This window comes from Candoia aspera, chromosome 1, assembly GCF_035149785.1.
Source record: "Candoia aspera isolate rCanAsp1 chromosome 1, rCanAsp1.hap2, whole genome shotgun sequence".
Taxonomy (NCBI): Eukaryota; Metazoa; Chordata; class Lepidosauria; order Squamata; family Boidae; genus Candoia; species Candoia aspera.
In genome coordinates, this window is record NC_086153.1 from 128,803,622 (window position 1) to 128,827,922 (window position 24,301).

General features: G+C 37.6%; 1 protein-coding gene across 1 annotated transcript in view; it reads left to right on the forward strand.

Annotated features, from left to right (window-relative positions):
* DST (dystonin) overlaps nt 1-24,301 on the forward strand; it is a 353,259-nt gene that overhangs the window by 216,732 nt on the left and 112,226 nt on the right. The window contains exons 39-51 of the mRNA XM_063313467.1: nt 665-817; nt 1,948-2,181; nt 3,484-3,768; nt 4,511-5,056; nt 7,281-7,457; nt 11,103-11,226; nt 14,052-14,260; nt 14,901-15,218; nt 15,394-15,560; nt 18,050-18,206; nt 19,360-19,483; nt 22,171-22,239; nt 23,737-23,972. Of these exons, the coding sequence (XP_063169537.1) occupies nt 665-817; nt 1,948-2,181; nt 3,484-3,768; nt 4,511-5,056; nt 7,281-7,457; nt 11,103-11,226; nt 14,052-14,260; nt 14,901-15,218; nt 15,394-15,560; nt 18,050-18,206; nt 19,360-19,483; nt 22,171-22,239; nt 23,737-23,972 (2,799 nt within the window). The remainder of the gene's footprint in view (nt 1-664; nt 818-1,947; nt 2,182-3,483; nt 3,769-4,510; nt 5,057-7,280; nt 7,458-11,102; nt 11,227-14,051; nt 14,261-14,900; nt 15,219-15,393; nt 15,561-18,049; nt 18,207-19,359; nt 19,484-22,170; nt 22,240-23,736; nt 23,973-24,301) is intronic.

Genomic DNA, 24,301 nt, shown 5'->3' on the forward strand with positions numbered 1-24,301 from the left:
GAGATGTCTAGCTGGAGATGCTATCAACTAATACATGGAAAATAGAGACCTTGTCAGGAGACTTTACTCAAAAATAGAGTTTAGTAGGAAAGAATAAATCCGAGTAGATTAAAGTGATAGTTCTTAAGGGCCAAGAGTGGAGGTCTTCATCCTAGCAAGGCCAGGACTTTATTAAATTAACGAAGTTAAAAAATACATAGAATGGGAGGGTAGGATAGGTGAGTGTATTGAATCTAATTGCATGTGTGCTTCTGTATTGCTTAAAATTCATAAGCAATCTGTATGCTGGTAACATTACATATATCAACTATCTAATGCATAGTTTTCAACTAACATTGGTTTTGATGTCCCTGTTTTAGAATTAATGCTTGTTTGTTACAGATTTTGAACAAGACAGAAATCTGGATTTTCACACGCCTAATGCATGGCCAGACTTCTGCTGGGCGATTCCATCCCAAACTGGTCTCTTTACTTACAGCTTTTGTGAGGTTTATCCATACCTTTTATATTCCGTTTCTTTAAACTGTGTGTAACTGCTATCATGTTTACAGCATACTTTCAGAAACAGTATCTAATGAAAGCTTTGCAATGTGGTTGCTTTGAAAATTAACTACACAGCACCTTTTGTGTCCCTTTATTCAGCTTTGTTCTTACTCCAAAACAGGATTTGATGGAACAACACCAGGAATTCAGGGAAAAATTACAGGATATATGTGATCTCCTCACACAGACGGAAAATCAGATCATCGGCCACAAAGAAGCCCTCGTGATTGAAGATAGCAAGACTGAATTACAGCAATACCAAGCCAGGCAAGAGGTAAATAATTGGCTGAGTAGCAACAGCACACTGAAACTACGATCCGGAATTCACTAAGGAGCAAATCCTGTTTAAGATGGAACCACGTAAGTGAGAGCGCTTTGAAAGTTCTGTGGCTTCTGCACTAGCTTGTCAGCTTCTCGTGATAGCATATCACGAAGGGCATCAGTAAGTCCTTACCTTTCAGCAATCTCCCTCATATGGTAAGTATCTCAGAATTAGCGGAATGGAATGTGCGGTAGAACAAATCAGAGAAATACACGTATGCTTCACTCACTATTTTCTTTATTTGCTGAAAAGTGGCAGTATGTATTATCCATTCCAGTTCTCTTTGCCCTGAGTGAAAACCGCAAGTGACAGCAAAATAAACTACGATGAAAATCCCAAGTAAAATGTCAGGCAGAATAGCAGCAGTGATTTTGAACGATTGGATGAGTGGAAACGTTTGGCTGGCTCTTAGAGACCAAACTGCTGGGGGGTTCCTTGCAGAGGGTCTTCCCTACACAGCAGAAAGCCAGTTTGGTGTAGGGGTTACAGTGCTACACTAAGAGCAAGGAAACTAGAGTTCTAGCGATGCCTTAGATGTAAAGCCAGCTACATGACTTAAGGTCAGTGGTTCTCTCAGCTATAGAAAGGAAGGAAGGAAGGAAAGGAAAACCACTTCTAAAAAGGTTGCCAAGGGAGCTGCACACTCCTTTTAAGTGTGCTTTTGAATCAGTCATCACCAAGAATCAAGACTGACACAAAAGTACACACAAACAAACACAGCAAAGACTACATCCAAGGCCATTATGAATATTAATGTCACCTCCAATAGAGAAGACACATCGAGTGGAGTCACTTATTGTGCTTAACCATACCATGGCTTGGTTGGTTTGACTTACCGTTGTGCAGACCAAGCCACTGTGTGTGCAAACCATGGATTATGGCTAATCCTGTGGCATAAGCCCCAAAATAATGTATTATTCAGCAAATTATCATTGAAACAAATGACCTGTACTGAAGAAGTCAGGGTTTTAAGAGGTAAAACAGGTGCCTTTAGTCTTCAGAAGATTTAAAGTATCTATTTTTCCCAATAACCCCACAAAAAAACTTTCTGACTTCTGTTACTGTCCTCCTCCTCCTCCTAGGAGCTGCAGAAAGATATGCAAGCAAATACACAGGCATTGGCAGAAATTGTGAAAAATACAGAAATGTTCTTGAAAGAAAATGGAGAAAAGCTGCCACAGGAAGATAAGACTGCTCTGGAGAAGAAACTGCATGAAGCAAAAACTAAGTGTTTGCTGCTTAGCCAGAAGGCAGAGGAATCCAGAAAACAGCTGGATAAAGCTGTGACAACAGCTATTAAACAAGAAACAGAAAAGGTTCTTTGGCAACTATTTACTTTTCATTTTAAAATGATTTATTTCTATAATTTTCCCTTGTCTGTACTTGTTGAAATGATTGAGTGATTTCAAAAAATCACTTGACAACTCGAAGGGTTGATGATCATTATTCACTGATGTATGCATATGTTTTTATTTATACATCAAATATATCTAGTCTTTTCCATATTCATTTATAAATATTTATATTCATCAGACTACAGTTTAAAAAGAAATCCCAAACCGTCCCAGAGTGGAAGAGGCTTAGAAGTGGTGTAGTTCCATAACCTGTTTTTAGAGTAGAGGCTCTTCTGAACAACATAGTAATTTCCCACCGATTTTCTTGATTTTTCTAAGCATGGGGCAGACCAATTAAGCTGCATCATTCCATGGGTCTTTTCAAGCAAGCAGGTGCTCCCCAAAACGATACAGGTAGTCCTCTCTTAACAACCACTTGTTCAGTCACCATTCGAACTATTCACAGCGTCCCCATGGTCATGTGACCATCAAAGCCTGTAAAATTGACCATCGTGTGCTTTCTCTCTCCTTCACGTTGAAAGGCTCGATCTTGGAAGAGAAAGTGGTCTTTCTGGCCTCTACTGTTCCTTGAACTGTTTAGTGATCATTGCTAAGTTTTCTCTGTGTGTATCCATTTCACTTCTTGGACAATTGGCTAATAGTTGGATAGGAGAAAGACTATGTAGGAGGTGTCTGTCTATTTCAAAGCACCACAGGAAGTGCAGGGGGAGTGTGGAAAACAAGAAATGATGGTGAAAATTGGTAAGAATGGTAAAGATTGGGAAGGAACAGAGATAAAGGGAAGGGACAGTTTGGGAGTGAACAGTTTGGCTGGCACAGTAACACACATACAGAGATTTGGGGAATGACTTCCCATTTGCCCAAATACGTTGATTATGTGCCATCAAGTTGTTATTGACTCTTAGTGACCACATAGATAGATTTTCTCCAGGAGGATCTATTCCCAACCTGGTTCTTGAGGACTTCTAACAGTGTACCTATCACTGCCATAACTGAGTCCATCCACCTTGCTGTTGGTATCCAAATAGCCTGAGGATATTTTAAAGCATGAAAGTAAGCATAAAATCAATGCACAGAGGATTTTTTTTTTTAAGGCATGTCTTTGTTTCTGCAATTTGTTTTAGAATTACTGTTTTGATAGCCAGAAAGTTCTTTCATTTTCAACCTGAATTTGAATTACCGTAATATATTGGGGGTATTATGTATCTCTACCTGTGAATATTTATGACAAAGCTATTTATGGTTTGAACTTTAATTGTTCAGGTTGCAGCTAGACAACAACTAGAAGAGAGCAAAAATATAATAGAAAATCTTCTGGATTGGTTGTCAAATGTAGACAAAGATGCTGAACACAGAGATACAAAATGCAAGCCAACGATCAAACTGAATGGTACACATTTCCATGAAGGAGATGAAGAGGATTTGATTGGAGGGGAAGATGAAGTAAATGGCAACTTGCTGGAAATCCAAGAACAGAATGAAACTCATGTAGATGGACAACATACACTTTTGGAAGATAATCTCAACATGCAATACCAGAAAGCTAAGGTAATCTATACACCTATTAGTAGTTGCAAGCATTTCATTCTTGTCCTGGGGGTGGGGAGGAGGTATGGGATGGAGCACAGTGAACACACACTGTGGACTGTGCTAAACACTGAGATGGCAGAGTATGTAAAACAAGGTCTAGTGAAATCAGATATTGCTGGGACCATTCTAAGTCCCTAGATCTCTGGTACTATTACTGGGAGGTGCTGCCTTTTTCCTTGGTGCACTGTAAGCCTCAGGGAGTTTTTGTTTGCAATTCTATCACAATGTTAAAGAGTGGAACCAAACGTTTGTTTTAATTTTTACCTTGGAGTTGAAGGTGCTCAAATCTGGAGAAAAAATATTCAGAGGAAAGCAGAAAAAAAAAACCTTTGTGACACTTTCTGCCAACATAATCTGAGAGCAGGTTACATACACTCAGCGGGAGAATTTCCTCATGAGCCTCGGTATTAGGAGAACTTCCATGTATGTACAAGATTGTATATATGATGGAATGTATACGATACATACTTTGACATGAACTCAACCAGAAACCTTTGAATAAAGTTTGAAATGTTTGAATGTGGTCATTTTGCCTTTGGGAATAGGAGATTAAATGAGATTGCTACTTTGGTAGTATATAGTAAAGAATAAGTTGTTGATTCTAAGTAACTTTCAGTATTCTATGAACAGAGAACTGCTAAAAAGGGTATCCTACTGTAGAGCAGAGGTCTAATTCCATGCAATCTGGGTTTCTTCCCAGGCGCAACATGAAAAGATTATTTCGCGGCAACAAGCTGTCATTGTAGCAACACAGTCAGCTCAGGCTCTGCTTGAGAAGCAAGGACATCATCTTTCACCAGAGGAAAAAGAAAAAATCCAAAGGAACTTGAAGGAGCTGAAGGTGCAATACAAGACTGCATTAGCTGAGTCAGAACAGAAACTGAAATTAACTCGCTCACTACAGGAGGAGCTTGAGAAGTTTGATGCAGATTATGGTGTGTTTAAAACTTGGCTGCAACAGGCAGAGCAAGAACTTGAGAACCTGGAGATTGGAGCCACTGACTTTGGCGGTATTATCATCAAACTACAAAGGCAGAAAAGTTTTTCCGAAGATGTCATTTCTCACAAAGGGGATTTGCGGTTCATCACCATTGCTGGACACAGAGTATTGGATGCTGTTAAGTCCTGCAACAAAATAGAAGGTGTCAGATATGAGAAAGAAGGCATGGATACTTCATCTACTTACACAGAAGTACAGAATAAGCTGGATAGAGCAACTGGTCGCTTCAAAACTCTCTACTCCAAGGTAAAATGAATTGTATGTGCATGTGGATTTTATATTTATTATTTATTGTGTTATATCCCACCTTTCCTCAGAACAACATCCAGGTAGTGTATCTGGGGTGTCTCACTTTTTTATCCCTACAAATCAGATTGGGCTGAGGGAAAGTGATTGGTGATATATTGCAGTGAGCACGGTGATTCACTTTGGACCACTCCTGAGTATAGCCACCAAAGACCCAGTGGCATTTCTGAAAATGAGGCTGAAGATCTTACCAGGATAATATTAATACAGATTTATGCACATGTTCCCCATCATGAGTACATTATACCTGTACTTTGGGCCTCGATGGTTTACCAGTAGGTTTCTGGGTACAATTCAAAGAGCAGATTTTAATCTATAAAGCCCTCTACGGCATGGCCTTCACCTACCTGAATCAGTCCATCCAGTATGTTCTTTCTTGAAGAAACTTCTGCTAATATCCAACTTTCGTGAAGTAAAGGGAATGAAGGCCAGGAAGTGCTGTGTTCTCAGCTGCTGCCGTGGTCTTGTGGAGTAGCTCCATCTTGGAATTAAGGCTCATATCGTCCCTCTTAATGTCCCAGAAGCTGCTTAAGATGGAAGAGCATTGGGTGACTAGTTAATTGTTGCTGTTTTTAATTTCAATTTAATTGTTGGATTCCATTTTTGACTTGTATTTTGGTTGTGTTATTTATGTTTTCATTATTGTTATTCTGTATTGTGTACACTTTCGATTTTAATGATGTTTATTATGGATGGTTTAATTGGCTGTCTACTTTATTGGAGTGTTCTGTGTCTTTTTGATTAGGCAGAATAAATATGGAATGAATGAAATAAATAAATGTACACAACCCCATGTTTATGCCAACTTTCCCCAAGTTTGGCCCCCTATGGATACCCGAAGTTCAATTTCCAGAATTCTCAGTGTTTGTGCAGTCCCAATTCTGGAAGATGAAGTCCACACATCTGGAGGATGCCTGGGTTTGGGAAGGCTGTTTTATAACATAGCAGACATTTTATTCATTGTGTAAACTCAGAGGATCTTTGTCAACTCCAAGAATGTGATATTTTATTTTGGACCAGCTAAAATTAATAATATAACAGGAGTTTGAGCTGTATGTAAATTTTCTTCCATTTTCTTTCTTCTGAATCATTAACAGATGGGAAAATAAAAAGCTATGCATATGCCAGTAACAGATTAAAGCAGATCTAATAAATTTAATATGAAGTTGATTAACTAATAAATTCATTTAACATGAAGTTAAATAAACATAAGTTGTCTAAGAATCTAAGTTGTAAAAGCATGTGCTTAATAAGTGCATCTTTCCTAATACAGAACTGTTTTAGCCTGAGCAAAAAGACTGCTAAGCAGCTTTGAAGATAAACATTTCTGTGCGAAGAGGATGCATTTATTAAGCACATGCTTTTAAAATTTAGATTCTTCCTGTGCATCCAAAGATCAAATGTGAATTTCTTTGTTACAGTCTATAAGTTTTATAGTCAATCTCTTACCATTTATATAGTTTGGCATTTATCCACTAGGTGGAGCTAAGTGTATTAATAAAAGAATTGCTCAGGAGTCAGAAGAGAAAAAATGAAAGAATGATGAGAAAATGTCACACCTCCCTTAAGCTATGACCTATGTCTTCATTTAAAGAAAATGGTGTATGCCAGTATTTCAAAACCAATTATCTACTAAGTTGATAAAGCAGTGTATAAGACCAAAATGGTACTGTGAAAGATTTTAATAGTATAAAATAACTAGCATTTTGTGGAAATATACACATCAGATTTATTGACCTGTCAAAGTATATTGTGTGAATGCAACCAGAGGGAGTACAAGATTACATACATAAACAAATGCTTTTCCATCAGGTTTTTGCATTCTCTGGTGAAACAGCCAAAAGTATTTTCTTGACTTGATCTCCTAGTTTGTTCCCATCTATCTCACCACTGTGTGTTTATGTCTGTGTGTTTGGGAACAATTTCCCTGCTGATTTATTATAACAAAAGTATGAAAAGACAATATACAGAAATTAAATACAATAAAGTTTTTTCTACTAATGGAACAGTTTCGGTCAAAATCAGCTCTGGAGTATGGAATGACCGCCTATGGCAAATTACAGGGGGCTCCACGTAGGAGAAGAAATTCCTATTAATACTAACTACAAATGTAAAAAAAGCCCTTCTGCTCTTAAACACTGTTTTCTGTTCTGCATCCTTCCAGTGCAGTATCTTTGGAAATAACCTCAAAGATCTGGTAGATAAGTATCAGAATTACAAAGATGCTTCATCTGGACTTCTGTCTGGACTTCAGGACTGTGAAGAAGCTGTGAATAAGCAACTATCTGAGTCAATTGCTGGGGATCCAAAAAATCTTCAAAGGCAGCTAGAAAAAACCAAGGTAAATCTTATGCTGGGTTAAAGGCATTAAGGCAAGGGCAAATTATAGGGTAAAGAGAAGAAAGGAGTTTGTATTTTAATGTAATTTGCCCAATGCAGATTTCGTGGAATTATATGATAACCTAAAACCTTTCAATATTTCAACTTTTTCAGAGAAAATGTGTAAAAAAATGTTATTAGGGAAAGTGTGCACAAAATATTTGCTTGAGTTAAAATGTCGCTGATCAAGTTCTGTAGGCTTTGAAAAAAAATCCACTCTTTCAAGTCAAAATGACTCTTAAAGCAGCAACACTTTTACTTCATGCTTGTCTAGAAGCTTGAAAAATATGCTTTACTGAATATCAGAAAGGTGCTGTCTGTGTGCAAGGTCCAAATAGTGTCTCCTGAATCTTTTTAAAGCAACTGCAGCCCTGCTGCCTGTCAGGTCTTTGGGCTTAATCAGAAATGTCTGTCTTGATTTAAAAGCAAATGTTCAATTCTATGTGGTCTTTGGGGACCTCAGTAAGATCTGGATTAAAGAGAGTAAAAAACACATAGTTCCATCCATGCAAATTAATACTATACAGAACAATGAACCCTAAATTTGAAACTTTCTTTAAGCTCCATACGTATGTATATGGTGTATTCTTTTTTATGAGAAAACACAAGATGCAAGAAAGAATAGCATTAGTTCAAAAGTTTTCAATGTAATAAAAATAACTTTGGGTTAAGTTTCAAAGAAGAGGCAATGAGCATAAAGAGCATTCTTTGCAGGTAGTCCTCACTTAATGACAGTAATTGGGACCAGAATTTCCATTGCTAAGCGATGTGATTGTAAAGCATGATGTCACATGACCATGCTGTTTAGTGACAGAAATCCTGGCACTTTTGGTTGCTGTCATTAAGTGAATCACGAGTCATTAAGTAAGGACGTCATGTGGTCACCATTTGTGACCTCCTGCTGGCTTCCCCATTGACTTGCTTGAAGGCAGCTGGCAAAGAAGGTTGCAAATGGTCATCACGTGACCATGGGGGTGCTGAAACTGATGTAAGTACAAGGAATGCTTATGAGTACTACTTGTTCAATGTTGTTGTAAGTTCGAGTGGTTGTTAAATGAGGACCACCTGTATTTAGATTAGCCCTGACTCTGCTGGACTTTCAGAAAGTGCTGAAGAACTTCATGTGTTCCAGGGCACAGGGGTCAGGAGATTAGATAGACTGGGAGATGTTACTGTTGCTGCTGAATGTTCATTGGGTTTGATTTCAGCAAGCACTACAATTTTGATGCTCCTGCTGCTGTTGTTTTTGTGATGTTTTTAATGTGTCCTTAGCCTCCCACAGTCATACTTGTGATATGGCCAGCCATACAAATTGATTTAATAAATATATAAATAAATAAATACATTTAAAAGTCTGTCATTTAAGCCAAAGCTGCTTTTTCCAGCTGATGCAAATACTTAATAATCCCACAAGACAGTGACCTTGGCTGCATGAGTAGGATAATCCTTTTACGGGAATTAAGTGTTCGAAATACTTCTTCAGTCCCCAAGGACCTAGATTCGTTTCTAGTATCTTCTAAGGCTTTCCTTAAAAATCAAGGCAACACCTGCCTCTAACCCTCATGAGAATAATGATTGTTGTTGCACTAATGAAAAATAAATAAATCTTAATACAACAAAAGCAGTATATTACTGAACTGCAAATTGCAAAATAATAATAATAATCCCAAACTAGGTGTGGTGAGGTGTCAACATCAGTCTTCTGATTTTCTTTCTCTAGGCTGCAGTCCCATAATTCTGAATATGCGGTGGAGTGAGATCACTGCAATTTATTTCTTAATTTTAAATAAATTACATTTACTGAGTATTTATTAGATAAATTATTTATTTACATAGGACCAGATTGCTAGTATAGAAAAGAGGCATTTTTTATTTATTTCTCAGCAAAGATATACTAGGCAAGTGAGATTTACTTCCAAGTAAAAAATGCAAAAGATTATGCAAATTATCCATTCAATTAATTCCATCCTGTTTTGAAACTTCTGGCCAAGTATTTCAAATACTAGCCAGATCTGCCCACGTCTTACATTAAATCCTTTATCCAAATCCTCCAAGATCTAGTGTTCTATGCATGTGGCATAAAGCGAAAAGTTCAGGGAAAGATGAACAACAGAGGTCTTCTGTTAGAGCCTGTCTCTTTCATGTTCCAAGTGGCATCTCTCATAGCAAGTTGTATTTTTAAAATAATATATATTTTTCCCATTGAAGAACACTGTGTTAAAATGGTATTAACATGAAGCATGAAATTTGTGCTGGTTGATCATGAAGGTTTGTGTTGGTGAAACGCTTGTCACTCTAGTTGTTATCTTGCCATTATAATAGACATACAGACACATATGCAGTTTTTCAGTTCAATAATAGACATGTTCTATCTGTCTGTCTGTCTGTCTGTCTGTCTGTCTATCTATCTATCTATCTATCTATCTATCTATCTATCTATCTATCTATCATACAAAACATGTCTGTTATTGAACTGAAAAATTGCATCACAGATATTCAGCTCCTGTTCCACAGTTTGTGGTGGCCCTACCAAAAGCCAAGGTGGAGATGCCAACAAAGTGAGGAAAGAGACAAATACGTCACAGAGGGCAGAATGTGCTAAGAGATTTTTCTTTTATTCTGATGGAATACCGCAGGGATACAGTCAGCATCAAGAGGGCCTGCTATGCTGTACTTGCTTAAATCAAAATTGGAATACCTTCATTTCCTGTGCTGCATCAGACCCAGGATTCATGTTATGTTGAACTTGACACTCAGAATGACTAACCCAGGTGTTGCTGGAAGTTAAGAAGCAGAACAAGCTGTAAATAGTCACCTGTGTGGTGGTGGTGGTTGTCGTCATTATTATTAATCAATTAAATGTATACATTGCCCATCTCACTATAAAAGTGACTCTGGGCGGCTTACAAATATAAAGTCATACAAACTATTATAAAAATAGAAAAAAATACGAAGGATAAGAGAAGGTAAAAGAGGAAAACTAAAAGGCTGAGAGAGTGACTTCAAACCACCAACCACCCCCATGGCTGCCTGTCACTCTTGGATCCCCAAGCTAGTTGGCAGAACCAGGTCTTAACACTCTTCCGGAAGGCCAGAAGATTGGGGGCCAACCTCACTTCAGGGGGCAGGATGTTCCACAGGCGGTAGCAGTGACAGAAAGGCTTTCCTCCCAGACCCTGCCAGTCAAAATTCTTCAGCCGACGGAGTCTGTAACGTGCTCTTCCTGCCGGACCGGGTGGGACAGGTTGATGTGATTGGGACAAGACGGTTCCTCAGGTAACCTGGGCCCATGCCATGAAGGGCTTTAAAGGTAATAACCAACACCTTGACTTGGACCTGGAAGCACACCAGCACCCAGTGCAGCCTGCGAAGCAGAGCTGCATTATATGTGCAGCCCTAGAGGGACCCATAACTGCCAGCGCCACCACATTCTGCATCAGCTGCATCTTCCGAATATTTTTCAAGTAGTCCATACAGGTGATGACCAGGGCGTGAGTGACTAAGAGAGAGTGTCACTAACTGTTACATCTCCCAGTAAATCTCACTGATATTTTAAATTCTTTTAAAAAGCAATTAATATATATTTTTAAATGGTACAATTTTATAGGTGCTTCAGGGACGAGTGTCTAGTCACCAGGTTGCAGTAGAGAAACTGAAAAAAGCGGCTGAAGTGCTTTTTGACACCAGGGGAAAATTATTGCCAGACAAAGATGAAATCCAGCATACATTGGGTAAGATGAGTCACAGTCTCCTTGGTTTTCTTCTTCCATTGCTCACATCTGGAGATATCTGCTGTGGTTGAATCTGTGACTCCCACTTTTTCCCTTCCTTGACTCATCTATTTCTACCTTTGTTCTTTAGTCCTGAGCCAAATTTGTGATCCAGCTCCTCACATTTCTTGTATAGCATCCACAGTTAGTAAAAAGTTCTCCAGCCTTTACTTAAACATTTAGAGTGAGGGAAAGCCAACGTTTAATATAAAGTCATGGAAATTAATAGTGCTTAAATTTGGCTGAATTGTGCACTAATATTTTTGAACCACATCTGATTGTAGCAGATCATTGTTTAAAAGCTGATTTAAGCTAATTCCATGACTTTGTGTGTGTATGTGTAAACCAGTGTAAAGTGCAAATGGAGTGCTGGGGCTGGGATGGAGGACTGAGAATGTACAAGACTAACTTACAGGAAGGTCACAGTGATCCTCCACGTCTACTTATGACATTATGAAAGAACCTCTGCTCTACATCAAAATGTATCCCTGGCTGTATAATATAAGTCATACTGTATGTTTTAAACATATGTAATACATCTGTGAGAAAAAAAAATTAGAGAATTTAGCAAGATAGAAGCTGTTTACCAAACCAAAAAACCCCCTTTTCAGAGTTCCAGTGAAACAGCAGGTTAAAGTTAAGGAACTTCTGTACGTGCCTAGTCAGCCTGAAAACTAGCCAGGCATATGCAGAATTTTGTCTCATATTTTAAGCCAGAAAAGAATTGGAGAAATGATATTTAAGTCATAGTCCATTCAAGCATTATAAGCTGGACATTCCTGAATCTAAATCAGGTAATTATGAATTTCAGTGACATATCTTAATTTAAAATAAGTATATTGATTTAGAGAGACTTCTCAAGAAATGCATGGGTAATACCTGGTTAAACTAAATTTGGATTTAGGACTTATCCTGTTGCTTCAATAAATTAAAAGCCTAGAGTCTAGAGAAGATGATATCTGAAGTTTTTGAGGATTTTTTAAAAAATTGTAACTGGTCTGCCCTAGCAAAAAAACCCATATGGATTATTGGAACATATATGAAGACCTAAAGATATAAGAGAAAACTGGACATGCTAACTTAAGCCTTAAATTCCCTCATTTCAATCTTGGAGTATGTGAGCTCTATCTGTTTAAGATCGAACAGTTTCCAGTTAACATATACTGCTGTTCTTTTACTTGTGCCTTGCAGTACTTAATCCTGATAAATTTCTGATAGTGTATTTAGCCATCTAATCATTTTATGTCTGTCATTTTATTACCATACTTAGTTATGCTGCATAAAAGTATCCAGAAGATATTTGGGGTTTCATAGAAAACCAAATATTGCACATCGGGAGATGAAATTCATAAAAGCCAGTTTTTATTTACCAATCATTATTGTTAGAATGTAAGGTAGTTTAGAGAGACTTACAGAAATGATATTTATGAAAGTTCCAAAAACATTTGGTGAAATCCTCTTTTTTAAAAATTTAGTCTTTTCACCTTAGCATTCCTTTAGAATTGCTACTTTCAGGTAGTGTTTTAATTTATATGGCCCTTTTAACAGGGTGGACCCACCAGCTTTGTCCACAAATCTCAGGTTCTTCATCTCTAGACATACATCAGATAAAGAATGAATCACGTGTTCTCAAATCCCTGAAAATTTTATTGTCAAAGTTGACTAATATGAAACTCCACCCAGATTTCATACCATGAATCCATTGTGTGATCTTGAAAGAACGATTGTCTTTTGTATGTTATCAATTTCCAATTGCTACTACTTCAGATTAAAACCTACATGAACATAAATGAAAAAAATGAATATAGGAAAATCAGTTATTGTCATAGATGAAGAAATAAGAGAAAAAAAGAACTTTACTACTCTTTTAAAAACTAAAAAGGAAAATATGGAATATTACAAATAAAAAAGAAAAATAAAATTTTGAAAAGGCTTTCAAAGACCTAAAGGCAAAAATGCAAAGCAAAAACTTAAAACACAAACAACATGGATGAGATGCACTGAAATATAGTATAGGAAATATCCCCATCTCCCTTTGAGAAGAGTGGGAACAATTAATTATTATAGAAGACCTACTTCTTTGCTTCAGATGTTTCAAAATAAATAAATAATGTTCTCTGCAGCCTCTAGATCAGAAACCAATTTCATACCACAATCCAGGATAAAAAACAAAGTAATACTATGAATACATTTATTTACAACCATAGGTTTTAGCAAAATTTTAAAAGTTGGAAAAGGAAAAGTTTAATCCCGTTTTCTTTAACTGACAAATGACCTTAGCTGAATATCTTATGCTTCTGAACCATTTGTAGAGACAAATCTAGAAAAATCTGACACTATCAAAATCCTAATTGCAAAGATAAATGCAAAGATATGATCCTATACTGTAAACCTCAAAAATACCACAACATCCAGGCTAGGGCTTTCTGTGGCATGGAAATAGAAACCTACGTGATAACCCACTTCAATTTTAAGCTTGTATTCTGCTGCAGTAAACAGAGTTCACCTATAAATGTCTTCTTATAAATAAAATATAAAGACTTCTATAGACGGATCTTGTTCAGTATTATAAGGGATGTTTAGAAATCACATTCAAGTTGGGGGAGTTCCTTTTAGAATTAAATTCTACTAGATCATCCAATAGAATTTTACAGAAGACAACTATTAATTCTATATAAGATAGTCCCTTGTATCATAAGATTCATCGCCATGAACTATGTATGCATGTATGTGTTTATGAGATTTATCTACTGCTCCAATCCGACAGACTTCTTATTTGTTTTCAGACACTATTGTAGATAAGTATAACCAGTTATCTAAAGCAGTGAATGATCGTAATGAAAAACTCCAAATTACTTTGACTCGTTCATTAAGCGTTCAGGATGGATTAGATGAAATGCTTGATTGGATGAATGTTGTTGAGAAGAATCTTGAGGTACAAGGCCAAGTGCCTTTGAATTCTGCTGCTATTGAAGATGTCATTAGGAAAAGTATGGTAAGTAGAATTTTAATAGAGCCAATTCTTCCTCCTAACAGGAGGAACCTAATTCTAAGAGAAGAGAATTATTTGAAGAGCACAGAAATAATCAAAGAAGTATCATCATTTTGTGCTTCAAATCTGTGGCCAGTACTGAGCCATAGTGTTTGATTTTGGCTTCGTGTGATTTGTGAACCCAGTAACTGCAGATGATTAGTCATGGTTTATGGTTTAGCATTGTCTGTGAACTAGGACTGTGGTTTATTAAACAAGCCATTATTCCGAAAAACTATAGTAGTTCTGTGAACCCACCCAACTACTTTCTTTAGGGCTCATAGTACATATATGTTCTGATAAGCTGACACACTAGATATCCCAAAGTCAGATGTTGACTTTCTTGGTCTCCATGCCAATCACTTGAGTCTGAATATATCAGCACAGTCACCATATCGGGGATATCAGTGGGTGAACAAAAGCAGTCATATACTTTATTAACTTCCTTAAGTAACCACTGTCTTTTTCACACCTAAGTATGTAGTTAACTGCCAAAGTAGCTGACTTTAGAAATCAGTTACTCACTTCAGCTGGCAATCACACTTCATGCATAATAGATATGCACACTTTGTCCTGGACATTTTCTCAAACTATTTTATTTTAGGCGCTAGAACAAGACATCATAGGCCGTCAGAGCAGCCTAAATGCCATGAAAGAAAAAATGAATAAATTCATGGAAACTGCAGATCCCTCAACTGCATCTTCTTTAGAAACAAAAATGAATGATCTTTCCCAGCGGTTTTGTGAAGCTAATAATAAACATAAGAAAAAACTGGAAGATATGGAAAAATTGAAGACCAAAGTGGAGGTGTTTGAAAGTCTGTCTGATAAACTTCAGTCATTCTTCAACAAGAAAGCTCAAGCCCTCAGTGAGGCTGATATTCCAGGAAAGGATGTTGCTGAAATGTCCCTCTTTGTGCAGGTACAGTATATTTTTCATCCTGTGAAGTGCTGTCCTGGCTTTTACTGAGCAGCACAATTGTGAACATAACCATCCGCTCTGCCGTGATAAGGGAAGCTGATAAGTTCAAGGACTAAATGTTGAATGTTAGGGTTATGCAGTCAGGTATAAAGCAATTACTTTCTTCATTTTGTAGGAAACCAACACAGAATTGATGGAGCAGAAAAAAGATCTTGAAGTTTTGCAACACCTCATTGAAGAACTTTCTCCTCATGCTCTTCCAGGAGACAAGTCATTAGTGTTAGAAAAAGTAAATGCCTTGTCAAAGAAATTCAGGGAAATGGAAGAAACGACACGAGAAAAGTGAGCATCATCACTGAATTTTAGAATGGAGATGGAAGATGATAATGATTACTTTACAACACCAAGGCTGTGAAAAGCTTACAATTTTCATTGGTTAATGATTAATAGATTAACAAGTTATCATGACTTTATTAGCTTTTTTGGGCAATAACTTAGAATGACATGTTCCATAAATGAGAGATGGAATTGTATTTAATATTGACTGATACCATTGTATTGCAATAACATACTGGATTTGCTCTGAGTTGGATGCTAGCTGGACAGGGAACTGAGGCTAGTCTCTAGCATGAGTTTGAGCCTGTTTGTCTTGAGGAAATGGACATAATTCTTTATACCGGCACCTCTGTCCCCTGTACTTTGGTTCCCTGCCCTTCCCGATTGGTGAAAGCCTCAGGGAGGTGACAGGAGGCTGGGTTCAGGCAATTGTGAATGCTTCTCTTGGGAAGAGGATGGTACTGTTCACCTTGAGGGAAGCTGTAGTGTGCCCTTTCCTCAAGAAGGCATTGCTCAACCCAGCAAGTTTGGATAATTACTGGGTGGTCCCCAGCCTTCTGGGGAAGGTATTTGAGAAAGTGGTGGGTTTCTGATTTCAGAGAGTTCTAGAGGAAACAGATTATTTGGTATTTTTCTGGTCAGGTTCAAACTCAGTTAAGGAACCAATTCCATGTTGATTGTTCTTGTGGATGACCTATGGCGTGACCAGGATAGGGGAAGCATGATGTTGATTTAAAGGGGGGCAGAGAAATGTTAACCCCTGCAGCAACCTACAACAGCAGGCTTGAACCTCATATCCCCAATTATAAACAACTTGAAACATTATAAAATTATAAACACTTAGGAAAAAGGGGAGCCACTGCAGAACAGTGCCCCACATTCCCCATCCTTGCGTATATGGTACTGAAGGCCATTAGAGATCATGCATAACTAAGAAAATTAAGCTGCTGGGGAAGGCCATCTGCCAGCATAGAATCAGGTACCATCAGTATGCAGATGACACTCAGTTTCATATTTGACTCCTGGTCAAACTGGAGAGATGGTTGAGATTCTGTCTTGATGCCTGAATGGTCAAAGGTTCTGGACGGAACTGAACAGGTATAGACTCAATCCCAGCAAGGTAGAATATCTTCAGGTGTCCAATTCCAGAGATGTTCCATCTTAGACTTTGGATGAGTTCATGTTTCTCCATGCAGAACATGTCTGTAATCTGGAGGTCTTCCTGGACTCACAGCTCCTGCTTTAAGAGCAGGTGGCAGCTGTGACTAGGAGGAACTTTGCTCAGATCCATCTTATGTACCAATTACGGTCTTCTCTGGATCATGCCTTGGTCACATCCTGTTTGGATTACAAGTAGTCTTCACTTAACGACCATCTGTTTAACAATGGTCCAAAGTTATGACGGCCTTGGAAAAGGTGCTTTATGACCTGTACTTACACTTATGACCATTGCAAACTGTCACACCACCTTCACAGTCACGCAATCACAATTCGAGCACTTGGCAGCCGGCTTGCATTTACGACCAGTTGCAGTGTCCTGCAGTCACATGATTGTGATTTGCAACCTTTTTTGCTGGTTTCTGGCAGAAAACGTCCATTGGAGAAGCTGGATTTGCTTAACGACCATGGTGATTTGCTTAACGACCATCATAAAAATGGTCATAAAATCAGATCTGGTCACATAGTGACTCACTTAACAACCTCACTGCTTAACAACCAATTTTCCAGTCCCTATTGTGGTAGTTAAGTGAGGACTACCTGTACCGCAATGCACTCTATGGAGGGCTGCCTGTGAAGACTATGTAGAAGCTGCAAATGGTCCAGAATGCAGCAGTTCAACAGTTACTGATGCAGTGTGACATGCCTGTGTAACACCTCTAGTGTGACAGTTGCACTGGTTGCCAGTTTTCTTCCATGTGCAATTCAAGGTGCTGCTAGTCATTTTTAAAAACTTTAATGGCTCAGGATCTGGATTTCTGCAGAACTGCCTTCTCCCAGTGATCTTTGCTTGTTGTTTAGGATCTGGAGGAGAAGGCTCCCTCTGGTTCCTACCTTTTGGCAGTCTCTCTGTATGAACAGACCCATGAGGCCTGCTCGAGTTCTTTTGTCCTGGCTATTAGTTAATTAGCCAGAGTGTGTGAAGGGCCCCATTACATAGTTGTGCTAACACCAATGAGTTTTAAGATCTCTTGGCTATATTTATATTTAATTTTTTGCATCGTTTTTATTGTTTTTATTATTGTAAGCCATCCAGAGTCACTGGTTTGAGATGGGCAGCTATATAAATTGATTGAATGAATGAATGAATGAATGAATGAATGAATGAATGAATGAATGAATGAATGAATGGTTTTATCAAACTACTTCTGTATATATTGGCATTCTGAATACAATTTGTACCTTTGGTTTAACTTGGAAAAGTGCTACATATTTAATTCTGGAGACAGGGAGGTCATAATTTACCTAATTCACTCTTTCTCTTTTTAATTCTATAGAGAGAAGGATGTGTTCTCTTGCCAACAACAAATGGATGCATTCAAGTGTTTTGTTGAGTCTCTGAAGAAATGGATAGATGAAATGACAGAAAAAATTCCCCAAGTACAGCCCTCTTTAAATACTGATAGCTTAAAGAAACATTTGCAAAGCACGAAGGTGAGATGTGTTTGTTTTTACAGTCAATACTTCAGTGAAAAGGATTTATCCATTAATTAAACAATGCTCTCTGAACTGAAGGGGCTATAACACTACCATTTGTGTGGTTTCACTACAGCTCGTTTAATCCAGGTGTCATGATCACCATTGCGATGTTTGTGACATCGCAACGGCTCTCATGACAATACAAGAATATGGGTCCCTGGCTGATAAGACAAGGGCAATAGAGAAACACAAAAAGCAGCAATGGGTCTAAAGAAACAAAGTAACAACCGAGGCCGGCAACCCAGGAAGCAACAAATTAAGGTAACTGACAAGAAATTGAATAACAACTGAACAGGTGAGGTTCGGAAGGGCGCGCCCGGGCTTTCGAGGAATTAGAAGCCTGATTGCCTGGCAATGGATCATCACCGCACGGGAAGGCGATCGAGGCGATGCCCGGGGCGCAGGGGGGCTGGACAACCTCTCACCTGGCAAGGACGAACTGATGGGACTCGTGGGACGCACCTGGGGTAAAGTGGGGTGGAGCGCTGACCGGCGCGGGCTATTTAAATCCCGTTCTGGCGCGCTCCCCTCACTCTCAGCTTTCTAAGGGCATGCACTCTAGTCCTAAATAAAACCAGAACCTAAAGCCTACTCTAGCGTCTGTGTTTTTATTGGGTCTCAGGCAGAGCCTGACACCAGGCTAGATTGCGTGATTCAAAGACCTGTGTAGCGTGTGCAAGGATTTTTCTACTCACTATAAAGGAACATCACAGCCACTTTTCATTCTCTATCTGGAATGTTCATATTTCAGTTTGGGTATCAGCCACTCAAAACCAAATTACCTGTCCCATTCTGTCATTGCCTCCCAAATTTCTCCTGCTTCAATATTCAGTAATTACATGGGCAGGTAGAAAATTCATTTCCTCTACCAGTTAATTGTCACAGCAGTACTTCAAGGGAAGTTTGAGTTCTGATACTTCTGAGGTTAATTCTGGGTATGGATTGTACATGAGACATAATAGGACAGGAATGATAATGGATAAAACAAGATATCATGAGAAAAGTATATCTGGCCACGTTAAATCCTTTAGAATGTAAATATGTTCTCTCCAAACGATAATTGTAGTTATCATTTAGTACTGAAAATAATAGTTTGTTCATTCCATAGGATTTGGAAGATGAATGGAATACAAAGGCACCTGATATTAAGAAAATGAATAGCAGAGGAAATACTTTGTGTAACCTAATTATTGCTGTGACTTCCACTGCAAAGCCATGGGGAGTAAAATCAGGTATGTTGGATGGATAAGCATAATTTTGAATGTTTTACACACTTGAAATGATATATGAGTAGAATGAAATGATTAATAAAACACATTGTTTTAAGAAATACTCCCCAAATCATTGCTATATTAACTTGAAAAAACCATTGAACAGTCATTTTGGTAATCCTGAAAGTGATCAGTCTAATTCTTATTTAATACCTAACAATGCTAAGGCAAATGATTGAATATACCATTGATTCATTTTCATGTCCATACTCCTTGTTGCATCATGCAGCCTAATATAATGTGAATCAGCCATTGGAGTCAGTAGCCATCTATCTGCCTGCCTGCCTTCCTGCCTATCAAATTTGTAAGGCTACCTGACTCCTTAATAACTCTGAGCAATGCACTGTACACAGGTTGGAATAATACAAAACAGAAAAGAGGGGTGAGCATGTAGTGAAAGCAAAATAAATACATCCTTTTAGCATAAAACATTCCCAGAATGACTCTACCCATCCTAGTCCAAGGCCTGGCAGATAAAACCAGGTTTAACGGTCCCATTCAGACAAGCTTACAATAGTGACCACATGGGCCTATTGATTCATATCAACAATAAAGTAAAAGAAATGTTATTTTAATAGCAAGAATCTGTGAGAACGTTGCTCAATGCTATGTTAGATTTACTTTGAAAAGTGGAAGCATCCTGGCTGATGCTGGCTGAGAATTTTGCCCACAGGGTGAAATATAGGAAGGTCTTATTATATTATGAGAACATCTCACTTACTTGACTGACTTATTTTGTCTCCCTATTTTCCAGCTGCCATTAGACTACTGCTCACTTTCCAGCTGCTAGTGAGAAGTGACTACTTGGCCTTTTCCAAGGCTACAATTAATTCTGCTCCATTAAATAATCATCTCTGCAGTCTTGCTTATGCTGAAAATAAATAGATACTAATAAGAACTCTTATTCCTATCATAAATAATAGATACTTTAATGCATCATTAAATTGGCTTTGGACCAGCTAAAAGAGAGTATTTCTGAAACCAGTCTTGTGATTTAGAAATTTAATAATCACACAACAAGGTGATGATTGTGCTAAAATTAAAGTTTGGGTTGCCTTTTATGTCACATATCATTTATCCTAAAATCAGCTCAAATGGTATTTAGGACCCTGTTGCACATTTATAGAACAATATTTGATAAGTCTTGATTGCGATATTTCAACCTGGCTGTGTAGTGCCCCTCTCATTCGCTGTTTCAGAAATTAAAACAGATGGGCCAGAACAAGCAGTAGGTTTGCAGGGTGGACTTTTTAATTATTTGTTGAATTACAATATTCCAAAAGAGCAAAGAGGAGTTTGCTATCCTCTTCCAAGCAGCAAATACTGGATGCAAACATGTCTCGCATTTTTGCATTATATGCACAGGATGGTTTCTCACACAAGGTTTCGGACACAAGTCTTTGTATTTAAGTGCAGTGTCCTATGCATTCTATTCAGAAATAAATTCCTTTGTTTACTCTCAGGTAAGAATATAGTCTTGGCTGTCATTCTACCACTGTATTGTCATGTAGCTTTAAGTCTCCTTTCCACCAGTTTTCACCTTTTTACTTTAACAGATCTTTTGTGCCAATTGAGGTCTGATTTTATGATGAATAATCATATTATCTTGTTATAAAGATCCCATTTTAACCAAGATGCTGTTTAGATTAGTACGGTCCTGGTGATAACAATCAGACATCCAAGAAGTGGGTTCAAAGCCCTTTTCAAGCACTACATTTAAGCAAGTTATTATATAGGCCTCACTTCTATATTTGTACAGTGGGAATAATAATCATCTACTGCTTAGTGTTATGAAAATAAAAAGATAAACATTAGGGACATGAAAATGTGTTGCATAAATCACATACTGAACTGTTTATAAATCTTTAGATTCTAAGTGTGAAGGACAGGGCTTGAATAAGTTTTTTGTTGATGGAAAAGTTCCCTTTATTATATAGTAACAGTAAGAGAGCAGAACAACCTGCCTACCTACCACTGGAAACCAGCCTACTGATTATGATTGCCTGGGCCTGCTTCTGCTGCGTCTGGTAGTAAATATCTCTTAGTGAAAGCCACATGAAGACATTAATTCCGAGACAGCGTGACTTGGGAACAATCCATTTAGCTGAAACAGAAGAACATAATCAATGCAAGGAATCTCTTGGTAGGACAGTCCCTTGCTTACAAGAAAATTCTAAAAGCAGCAGAGGTCAACCTCCAACAGTTGAGTGCAGTTTGTTAGTTTTGGAAGTATGCAGTATTATGCGTACCTCCAAAATTAAGTTTTACAGCTGCTAGATACAACCACACACAGCATCAGAATCAGTTATGATAGAATCTTATATTTTGTTCAATGAATAAAGAGTATCTAAGGAAAGGCAGAGAGGGAGATTAAGATTTTCCGCTTGATATCTCAACATTGTTCCTTATGGGAAAAATGGGATAGAGGAAAATGGGGGACTCTGCTCTCCTGTTAACATACTCCCAATCAAGTATATATTACCTTTAATTAACTTTCTCTTCTTAAAAATGGATAATGTGATCATGTACTGTATCTTTCCATGTTAAATCTATACTAGTCCCTACATTTGTTGAAAAATAATTTTCAGTACTGACAGAACCTAGTTAAATAATTATGAACTCTGAATCTTGGCCTTCATTTTTGTTAGATGTAACTGGGACAATACTGAATGGAGATGAAACAGCTACTGGTGACCAGGGTTTCATGACAAACAAAGGTAAGTACCAGCTAATTGTACTTCAGCTAGATTTATACTAGAAAGATAAAGTAATCTTAATTTGTGCCCTTAATGGATGTTCTGAAATCCTGTAATTTCCTTAGTGGTTATCATTATTTAAGAATCAAGGCAAGATCAAGAATTCCACATTCGTCTCATCTGTGAATATTAAAAAGCAATTATGTTGGTCCATGAAAATAAACTCCAATTCCACATGGGTAGGTAATACCTTTGTTAGGACTAAACAAAATAACTCAAAAGTATGTGCACCTTTGTTACAAAATTGGGCCAGATGTTTGATTATGAGATGGTCTACCACACATAGGATATTTCACTACATGAAAAATTAAGTCAAAGAAATAATGTAGTCTTACATAGTGGTTGCAGGAATGGAACTCTCAAATTGCATGGTACTGTACTTTTTTCAGGTTGAAGAAATCCTCTTTATCTAAGAGGCAGATATGACTCTGGGTGGATAAATGAAATTATGTTTCTGAGCAACATAAAAATGAATCATAATGGTGCTTGTCCCTTACCTTAAAAAAAAATCCAAGAAATAATTAAACAATAGCTACATGGGTATCTCTTTCAGTTCACTTTTTTTTTCTTTTGAAAAACGCTTGACTATAAAATGGACCAAGATAATCCATATGCAAAGGTACTTCTATACGGAGAGTCAAACAAAAGACATAAAGTTTCCCTCACAGGATTTGTTTTACCTGGTGGGGGTTGTGGGGAAGCTCTGTGATGTTCTTGGGTTTGAAGAAACAAGTCTGATCCAATCCAGTTTGGGCACTCATACATCTTCCCTAGCTGTAGTCAACTGAAAAACAAAGGATTCCAGGAATGTCTTTGCTTATCCCTTATTTTATTTCTGCTCAGATCCCAAGTCAGCCCATTGGACAATCTACCCCATCATTGTCTCTTCCAGTGTAGTTCTGTAAAACCTTGCTAAGCACCCTCTGGAGTTGCCAGTGATGGAACATAAAATCTCATTCATGCACAGTGCATGCTGTCTTATTAAACAGAAGTCCCCTTTCTATAAAAATGGGATTTTGTGTCTTGAGATAAATCTCCACTTGAGAGAACCAGTAGTCATACTCTTTCTACATTCCATGATTATTTGTTTGATCTTCTTAATAAATCAGAAGCTGAAATATGTTAGGAAGGTAATAACAGTATAACTAGCAATGTGTCAGAATCCTAAAACAAGGTACCTGCACAATTTTGACTTCATGCAGAATATAATTTGCAGTTTGGGAAATATTTCTTTCCTAAATAATTTTCTCTTTATGGTTCTTAATCTATCCATACTTAGGCGTCATCTGAACAAGCAAAAATGTGTGTGTGTGTGTGTGTGTACATGCATATACATATATATGATAGAGATATTGATATAAGCGGGGATTTAAAATTTTAATCGTGCTTGTACCTTCAGCCAACAAAATATGTAGTTTAAGTTTTTAAAATAAATACATGTGGGACTACTCTCTACAGAACTGACCACTATTCAAAATAACATGTCAACTGTAAATCAGAGTTATGATGATTTGGGAGCAATACTGAAGGACAAAAGATCAGAACTGGAATCAATGCTTTTAAATGTGCAAAACATTCAAGAAGAAACAAGTTCAATGATGGAATGGTTACAGAAAATGGACACAGTTGCAGCCAAATGGGAAACAACTGTTCTTGACAGTGAAACAGTTAAAGAAAAAGTTGATCAACATAAGGTAATTTCAGTCTTCAAAACTATCTATGGAGAATAATGAATGTTTAAAGTGAATTTCTTTTGAGATTTATGGAGAAGATCAGCTTAATAATGTCAAAGACCATTCTGCCATGTGTTTTTGCACAGACCCATTGTGGACATCTGCTAAAAATGTTACTGGAATTATAAGTCTCTTGGTGATTAGGCAACCTTACAAATCCCAAAAAATAAACAAATCAGTTGTATACCTGTAGTACAAACAGAGATCACCTTTAATGCCCTGAATTTGACTGCCTGTTAAATTTGTCTACACAGATTAAGAGACCATCTTGGTCTTCATTGAACCAAAAC